The 9,772-nt window shown below is 32.9% G+C and overlaps 1 protein-coding gene across 4 annotated transcripts; it reads right to left on the minus strand.

Moving 5' to 3' along the window:
• Window positions 1-11: 11 nt before the first annotated feature.
• LOC116768724 (kelch-like protein 10) lies at window positions 12-9,591 on the minus strand. Of its 4 annotated transcripts, none has more exons than XM_032659521.2 (14): window positions 9,545-9,591; window positions 6,502-6,665; window positions 5,662-5,913; window positions 5,322-5,586; window positions 5,073-5,237; window positions 4,871-4,957; window positions 4,237-4,383; window positions 3,909-4,101; window positions 3,693-3,838; window positions 2,855-3,072; window positions 2,232-2,412; window positions 1,247-1,348; window positions 850-977; window positions 12-324 (listed from the first exon to the last, which is right to left on the minus strand). In XM_032659521.2, the coding sequence occupies exons 1-13, from the start codon at window positions 9,584-9,586 to the stop codon at window positions 858-860; spliced, it is 2,082 nt and encodes a 693-aa protein (XP_032515412.1). In that variant the 5' UTR covers window positions 9,587-9,591; the 3' UTR covers window positions 12-324; window positions 850-857. The 4 variants fall into 4 exon arrangements, with proteins under 4 accessions (XP_032515412.1, XP_032515413.1, XP_032515414.1 ...); XM_032659522.2 differs by having other exon boundaries at window positions 9,302-9,574; XM_032659523.2 differs by lacking the exon at window positions 1,247-1,348.
• Between the last annotated feature and the right edge of the window lie 181 nt (window positions 9,592-9,772).

Consider the following 9,772-nt stretch of genomic DNA (forward strand, 5'->3'; position numbering starts at 1 on the left):
TTTATTTAAATGTCTAGCACTAAAATTAAAAGATAATATTTTGTTCTTAATATCGTATAATTCTCCGAAAAATTTTTATACAATTTTCAAAAAAAACTATTCCAAAAATACAGGTATGATTCACATTATGAAATATCACCACATTAAAAAAATGCCAAAAGTTCTAAAATATATGTATATATTTTAAAAATAAAGGTCGGTTACGTTTTAATTTGACATAGTATTACTTGACTATACTGATATACTGATTCCTAAGACATTTATTAAATTTCTTACGTAGGCTATAAAAATTACAGTATTGAAAGATACGAAGTTGTTAAATACCTGAAAAATAAAGATTATAGTTGGAAAAGAACAATATTAATATTCAAATAATAAATTGTCAAGTCATCAACGAATCTAAGGTCAAAAGATAAAAGGCAATGTTTGTCATCTAAATATTGGCCTTTTCAGTGTCCATTCAAAATGTTGGGTTTTCTTAGGGTTGCTTAAAATTTTATCGGACTTTTGAAATGGAGAATTAAGCTATTAAGCCGTGAAGGGAAAAGAAACAAACTTACTTTCGCATTTATTGCAATATAAAATATCAGAACTTATGGTTTTATACAAACCTTTGTACTGATTAGTTAATGTGTTATGCTCCCAGAAAAGTTTGTGCTACGGTAAAATCCAAAGATATCTCTTTTCAAAATAATCTTTCTCTTTTTAGCATTTCATTTCTTTAAACAGTGGTCATATCATCTAAAATTTTTAGACTTCGAGGAACTAATTCATTTATAGTGATTTAATTCGCTGTCCTATTGCTTAGCAAAAAATATAACTGTATGCTGATGAAATCGATTGTGTTACCGGGTTGTTTAATTCCTATCCTGCTCCATGGGCTGCGGCGGCGGAGGCGGTGGTGGCGGCACTGGCACGTCGTTGTCCATAACTCCCAGCTGTTCCAACATATCGTCATTATCTTCCATGAGATGCACCTGAACAAACAAATGTTTTTAACATTAAATTGAGACATATTTTAAAAGTTTTCTTAAAGAGCTTGCATTATTTGTTTTGTATTGTATTCTATAAATGCTCTCTATTCAATCTATAAATTTTTAAATTCACCAAGTCGATAACAAATAATGCGATTTCTAATTTATTTTATTCACAATTTTCTTAGCAATTTTTTTTAAATATAACAAAATGGGTCTTTTGAAAACAGTAAGGCTTCGCTCACGCAAGTAAGTAACCAAATAAAGTGTACCTGTCGTCTACTCCAAAAATGGCGGGTTTGATTCCACCTCCTCGCGAATATTTGTACCGGCCTGGGCACATTATGCTGGTATCGCGAATCACCCCTGGGACCCTAACATTAAGTTATCGTCATTTATTTATTCACATACATAGCCTTTACTGCTTTTATATGATGGGGTATTAATATTTAATACTTTCTTATCTAATGAACTTGAGAAATAATTGAATGTTATTTGATAAAGTTATATTTATTGATCAAATTTCTTATACAGTTGGACTATTTGACTATTCAAAATAGCTGTCAGGAAATCCTTAGCTAGAGAAAATTTTGGAAACGAGCGATAATATACGTAGAAATACTGGCTACAACCAGTTATTGAGTTGACCTTTCGGTGGGAATTTATCTCATTTTTTGTTACTCTATAACATATTAATGTTTTTAAACTTTTATCATAGTGATAGCAAATGTTCAGTATTATATTATGCAATTTTTTATACATTTACGTAACGTTTAGCTTTAGCTATGGATTTAAAAAAAAAATAGAAATATAAATTCTTTTATCAGGTTAGTTTTAATTTTGGTACATGTGAGCGAAGCCATACATATCAATATATAAAGGGAAGTAACTTGCCCTTGACGTAGACAGAAAATTTGTCAGAGGCCCTTCTAACTGCGGTAAATTCTCTTATTAGAGTAAACATATTTACTTCACCTATGTGATAGTCATAAAGCAAAGACCCAGTCTCATCAATTCAAATTAAACTGAAATGAATTTAATTAAGTCTTCCTAAATTTTCTCTCCAGAAAAATCTACATACCGCCTAAGTTACAATGACAGTATGATTACATTTTGCGAACATTAGCCTGGAGCTCTTGTAATTACGGGCTTCGAGTAATTAATAAGAGTAAAATGGAGGCATCTCCTGATGGGTTTACAATTTTTTATGAATATCAAATACGTATTGTAGCTTTCTGTTAAACATAAGATACAAACATCAGGGAGAGCGGTGCGATGTTGTCCGTGTCTTGCTGTCTCTGAGAGGAGAATCTTCTGCCTTTTCTCCTCCATGAGTCGCTCGCGATGTTTATGTATGTAGTCGTATACATTTGGAAGACCCATGATGACGCACGCCGAGAGAGCTGAACGGTAGATGTTCATATCTGTCGCCTCATACCTAGGTCAATATTTTGATATTCATTAAGTTTTAGCCTCTGACCGTAGCTCTGAACACTATTATATTAATAACAGAAAGATAAAGTAGCTTCTCTTCATCTTCAGGACTCTATCTACCTCCATATACAACGTAGCTCAAATTATTCAATTGTTCAACTATGAATGGATAATGTACAGATTCATACATTTTCATTATTAACCCTATTACGTCCGTAGGATTTTCTATACAACTCCTACTTTTATAAATTATATTCGGTTGGATGTACATATAATATATGTATATATAGATAGATAGATAGTACATACAATTCGGTATATTATAAGATAAAAAATAATAATGATTGAAAGATTAAGTGATAATATTATTTCCGCCTTAAACCCTATTAAATTTAATTCTTTTATAATTGTTCATAATAATATAGAACATTTAATACAAATATCACCATTCGTTAGTCCGCTCGTCATAGCATTCGACATGATAGATGGTGGTGACTCCGTTGAACCCTCCGATAGCGAAGATCATGTCATCGATGACCTCGATGGCGAAGTTGCTCCGAGGGTTGTACATGTCTGGCACCGGAGACCAGGTGTTGGTGTTGGGATCGAATACCTCCCCGCTGCACATCCTCGATATACCGTTGAATCCTCCAATCACGTAGATCTAACAAGCGCGTGTGTTTATTAAACACTAGGCCACATTGAAGAATTAATTGAAGTGAAAAGCTTGACTAAAATAAAGATTATTTTCTTATTTATTATCAAGTTAAATAATTTTTTTAAATATATATTGTATAACATGAAGAATCGTAACATTAACATATTCCCATCAATTAAAACTTTATCCTAAAATAAGGACTCGTGTCGATGTTATGTATGTTTATAGTAGTGCTCAATTTATAATACAAAATGAAAAATGTCCTGGTAATTAGGAAACAGCAGTTTTGAACTCAAATATGGATTAACTTATGCTACATGTTAAAAGCAGAAGATACGAAAGTATTTTTAAACCAAAGAATAGTGCACTGTGCTGTATGAAATATATAGATATTTTTACGAATCCTTTAAAAATAAGAATTCCGGAAAGCAGTTCATTTTTTTTTCTACTCATCATAACTATTAATAGAAAACTTTCACCTATTTAAAAATAATTTTCTTAAAATTCTAAAATTTTTGTAAATACTTTTATGTTGAAATCCTTAATTATTTCCTATTGAATTACGTCTCCTCAAAAGCATTTTAAAAGGACATGCTGTATCGTGTTCAATAGATTCACAAACAAACCTTATTGTGATATGCAATACATGACACCCCAGAGCGACGCGAACGCATCGGCGCCAGATTAGTCCACTGGTTCGTATCAGGATCGTACACTTCCACACTGTTCATGCACTCCTGTCCATTAAATCCGCCGGTGATGTAAATTTTATCTGCAAAGGTTACTTCGTTAACAAACTGAACGTGTATAACTATTTCGTTGCTCTTAATTGATCTTTATACTATCTAAGGCCGCAGCGCTTGCATCTGATCTCTGAGCATTCATGGGAGCGACGAGCGACCACTGGTTGGTGCGGTGATTGAACCTCTCGGCCGTGTTCTGACGGTGGTGACCATCGTAGCCACCCATGGCGTATATAGTCTCTCCTAACACAGCCACTGACACATAACAACGACGTGCGTTCATTGGTGCTACCTAGAAAGTCAAATTCAACTCTTATTTATCACAACAGTTATAGAGAATTAAAAGTAATGTAGTTTTTCTACTATCATAACCTCTCATTCGTGGTATTCAAGTTATATGAGATACTTAAAATATATAGCTACCGACCTCCCTCCAAACTTTGGCAACGGCATCAAAACAGCGACAAGAATTGAAGTAGTCCATTCCATCAAATCCGCCAATCACATAAATACAATAGCCCAAAACAGCAGTTCCATGGTAAGCTCTCGGTCCTGCTGGATCAACTTCTTCCACCTCCAAGAATTATAAAAAGAAAATTCTATAGTTTCTCCTCATAACATAGTGACCTTGAGATGATGAAACGCTTTTATATATATATATATATATATATAATGTGGTAAATGCGGAGAAGTAAATAGTAATGTTTATTTAACTTTATTATTATTTTGTCACAATTGGCACTGCGCAATTCGTTGATACGATCTAAATTAAGATCATCGACTTCTTTTTGCAAAACAAAAAACAAACTTGAATAACTATCTTGTAGATATACATAATATTATTAACAAAGGTTTCGAAGAATCATGTTTCAGATGTAGTAATTAACGAATTGGCCGCTTACTCTAAGTTATCAACGTTTGACGTAGACACCACACCTACCATAAGAAAGACGTATCATTGGATAGTGCAGGTGGTTCTTAAATCTGCCCTTTCCGATGAAAAAAATCAATTATATCGAAATAAAAATGTTGCAAATTGGCTTCATAAAGAGAAAGCTAACCTTAATCCAACGATCAGCTCTCGTGTCATAGGTTTCAATAAACGCTGTAGGAGAACCACCGCTCCACCCACCGATGGCAAAAAGTACCTAAAATAATCCATTTAAATATATAAAGTGCTTAAAAAAATTACTTATTTTAGAAAAATATTAAAAATATATTCTTATTGTGAATTGTGATACATTGTTATCATTAACATTTAACCTCATGTGGAACACGTGGTCGTGCTATCTCTGGTGTCGCCACCTCACCATCCCTCTGAGCAATCATTTCTAAATCGTATAAGAATTTAAGAGTCTCAATGATGATGGGCCGCGAACCTTCGTTGCCAGTTACATATGGATGATCCTTAACGTTTTCCAAGAAGAACTGGAAATAATAGAAAAAATGGAATATCCTTAAAATCCGAACACAAGTTTCCATGTACTAAGCTACGTTAGACCTGGTACATACTTGCGTATCTAATAAACCGAGACGTATACTGCCCATGAGTTTCACAGTGTGATGCCAACGCACATCCGGATCGTAGTTCACCCAACGCAGAACAGCTTCCCAGACAACCTCTTCGCTTTTCACATTTAATTCATCCTCGAGTATAATGCTATTTAACTCATCAATCGGCAAGTGAAGAAACTCGTCGCTCTGTGTTGCTACAGTCACAAAATACCTCAACAAATATCTGCGGGAGTCGGCTTCCAATTTATAGCAAAATACTCGTCTAAAATAAATAAAATATATTCAGAAATGTTGAACATGAGATCTAAATGACAAAAAATAAAAAAGTAATGGTTACCTAGCAAACATCATGATGCCGAGGCAGTTTTTGGGATTCAAAGCAGCCTTTAGATGGTCAGAGCATAATTGCAAGACGCCAAGGAAAGCAAGATAATCAGCCGTCATAAGGAGTTCATGGACATTAGTGTCAGTGACTTCAATTCGACGAAGGTATGCATATTCGATTAAGAGGAGTAGGATCTCTGAGCGCACGCCCGATATTAACACATCGCTCTGCTCCCGAGAGTGTAAAGTTGTTGTAAATAGTGCCCTATATCAGTTTTCTCATAAATTTTAAAGTAAACTTGAAGTATACCAAACATGAAAAAAGTCCTATGAATTGTTTTTTTTTATTGAGCAGGAAACTGTGTGCATTCCGAGGACTTATAAATTTAATAAGCCATATGGTTAAAGCTCTAAGAGACAAATTTATCATACGCTTCTACCTTACGAATGAATAAATTCAAATCCGTCGTACATAGACGACGACAATAGCTACTATTTTAGTTTCTATGTCGAACCGTGGTTAGTATAACTAATGTATTAGAAAGGATTCTATGAATAGACCGAAGATTTTTTTTTATTTGCATTTTCAATAAAAACAAATGAACCGATTTTAATGAAACTTCATAGTAATAAAGCTCATATTTCAATATAACATATATGTTAATGTTACAAATTAAATTCCACATTTCCGTTAAGTTTCCGTAATTATCAAAATGTTAGTAGTTAGAAATAATCCCAAAAAGATGGGGGGGTTTTAGTTAACTTTGAATCATATGTACATAAATTTCCTTCTAAATTACGGACACGCGATCTGTGCTAAAAGGGTATAAAACAAAATATTTAATTTATATACAGGAAGTAGGGACTGCAAGCCGAGAGTATGGCGCGGTGGACAGGGAAGGCGGCGCCGTCGTCAGCGCGCACGATCGCGTCGCAGAGGAGACGACACTCCCTCAGACGGTGCAGAGCCTGCATCGCAGCCACCGACATGCATCGCCCAGTCTCGCGACCCGCCGTCTGGTGACAACACTACAGATCAGTACACTTACCGCAACTATACATCTCGAAACCAAACACAGACAGTTTCCACATATTTATTTATAAATATTCTTAAAAGATAACATTTATGTGGGCTTTTAAATTTGACCTAAGAACTTAGGACCTAATTTTTTACAACAAAAAACATACAATTTCCGCCATATAAATAAATAGTATTCATTTTAAATTCATCATTAGAATGGATTATTATCAGTTATAAACAAGACAATAATTCCTTGATAAGAGTGTGTACGTCTGGACGCGTGTAGATATAGGAACATTTTAGAGCAGAAATACTTCATAGCATATTGCATTTCTTAGTATTTATACAAAAGTCAAATTTATTGAGTATATCAATTAAACCGCCAAGTATTATATCCTTTTGTCTAAATATTTTGGGACAAAGCCAGAAAAGGCGGAGGTTTTATATTTTTCCTCCAGCAGGCTTTATCCGCTTTTATGCAAGAAAATAATATAGTAGATATGAAACACAGGGAACTAAAATATTAGATGATAACTAAGATTAATGTTACACATTAATAGACTGCGTACTGCGTTGGTATTTACTCTATTTGCTTTGAATTTCCGATGACCCGAAAGGTGAATTAAAAAAAGGTTTAAATGAACAGGAGTATGTAGTTGTAACAAAAAATAAAGCACGTGTAGTATATCCGAAAAATATTAGTTTCATTTAAATGAATAAAAATCGCGAGTCTTAGATCTCATTATTAAAAAAAAGATTTTTATCGAACTTCACATAGCATATTTTTTTATATATTTCTAAATATTTAAAGACAAATTATCTATGCTAAATATTTTATTTCTTTATATTATAATTTAACTTTAAAAGGGCAACAACACATTTTTTATTACAACTAAAAGACCAGTAGTAACAAGAATTCATTCATAAAACGTACTTCGAAGGCAGCCCTAGCAGATTCGTTTCAAATTGGTTAGGTAAAGAGAGGAGCTTGGACAGTGGAGGTGAGCGTTTTAGCGCGTTAGATAGGGGTCCCTTAAACCTCCACTTGGGTCGCAAGTCCCGGGCACTGTTGAAGCTTCTCTCCCTGCAACGCGATAGAACCGGCACCCGCACAGTGAACCATTGAATATTAAGAGGTTTAGTGTCTTCGTAATCACATTTTGAAAATCAAAAGCTATATTTTCGATAATATATGTATGTTTGTATGTAATTGTTTAATTATTGTCTCCGTAACTAGTTAGCGAGATACCAACTAACTACCTCCCAAATATCTATGCTATATCATTACACACGTTGCCTTTTTGAAGAATACAGAATACATAGTCTTAGTTTACATCCTCGAAGTACATACAAGCGTTTCACGTTTCACATTCAATAACTTACATTAATCTTATGATAAGCGAAGATTTATGAATGAAATACTGTACCGCTCTTTACCTGTGACGGTACAAAGTTAAACAAAGCATACTCAAGACATACATTTTTGAATATAAAACTAGATAAGGGATAAGAGATTTGGTAAGCAAGTAATGCATCAATAGAATAAAAGGCTATGGTAAGAAACGATTAAATCTGAGATTCAAATATACAATGATAAGCAAGAAAATATATGACCGATAAATATATCCGTCTTGTTCGTTTGTCGTTGTCCTATTTTCTACCTCGATTTGTAACTTTCATACATGCTCTACGCCTTATACATTTATTTCTTTAACGTCTGGAAATTTTTAGATATAATCTGTATTAAAAAAAAAAATGATTTGAACCTAATATTGTTTTAATCTATTTGTCTGTAGACGATGAAATATATTGTGATATTGGGTACTAGTAAGGATAACACGGAATGTATCGAAAGAGAAAAAAAATCTTTTAATATCACTGTCATAGAAACCGATTAAAATTAAATTGTGCGTAGAGTTATTTAAATACAATTATTAATATACTAAAGTGGAGCATATTGACAATAAACATGTTATCATGTGAAACGTATAACAGTACATACTAAAATGGTTTGTCCGTACATTGTTCAAATTAATTAAAAATTACGGCGATAAAACAGGAACTGTAGAAAATAAGGCAAGAATTCAAATTGTTTGTACCTGATCTAGATTTCGTATATCTGCTATGAAACTACTGAACACAATTTCTATTTGTAAAAATAGATAATCACGCGGACGAAGTCGCGTGCGATAATATAATTTGTTTATATATTCCATTCATAATAACAAACTAATCATATCTAATTGTATGAAGATATCGGTTCAGCTTTCAATCTATTTATTATATAACACTAAAATATATAAGGATATTAATTGACTGGATTCATTATTCCCAGATAAAGCTACATTTAGAAGTACATTGTTTTAGTTATTTCAATATATTAAAAGATTGATAATTAATACGTTCATATTTAAAAGAATTAATAAAATTCTAGTTATTAGAAATTAACTATAATTTTTTTAATACTTATACTTAACTATCAATCCTATTACGGAAACACAGCTAGACTTAATTAAACCACTATTTACCAGCCTTTTCTGTACATTAAGAATCTTCTATTAACTTTTCTAGGTAATGTTAACCCTAGAAAACTTCTCAAACAGTGATGTTTCGCTTGGCGTTTTGTACTTACTGTGTTATTCGGGCCGTTTTCCATTTTATTATGACTTCAACGCATAGTCATTATTTAAAAATTGTCACACATTAAAGAAAGCTAAATAATAATCGGAACGTATCACGGCACAAGCGAGATTTAGGTCAAGAAAATTTATAAAATTAACCGTAAAAAAATAAGCAAATGTAGCAAAATCAAGTCATTTGATAAAACATTTTAGGTTAGCAAAAAAATGATACAAGAATGACGTTCATGTCAAACCTTTTTCTTCCAGCTGACATTACTGGATAACAGTATTTTCATTTCAACGGTCGCCTTGTTAAAAATGTTTTGTTATATATTTTTTTATAATTAAAGGCTGTTATAAGCCTCGTGTTTTAATGTAAGGCCTTAACCTTTTCGGTAGATCTGAATGATGTCAATATTAAGTTAAATATCGTCTTATTTTCAATGATTTGGTAAATTTTAGATATTTGTTGAAGGCCAGAC

The sequence above is a fragment of the Danaus plexippus genome, chromosome 4, assembly GCF_018135715.1.
Source record: "Danaus plexippus chromosome 4, MEX_DaPlex, whole genome shotgun sequence".
Classification (NCBI taxonomy): domain Eukaryota; kingdom Metazoa; phylum Arthropoda; class Insecta; order Lepidoptera; family Nymphalidae; genus Danaus; species Danaus plexippus.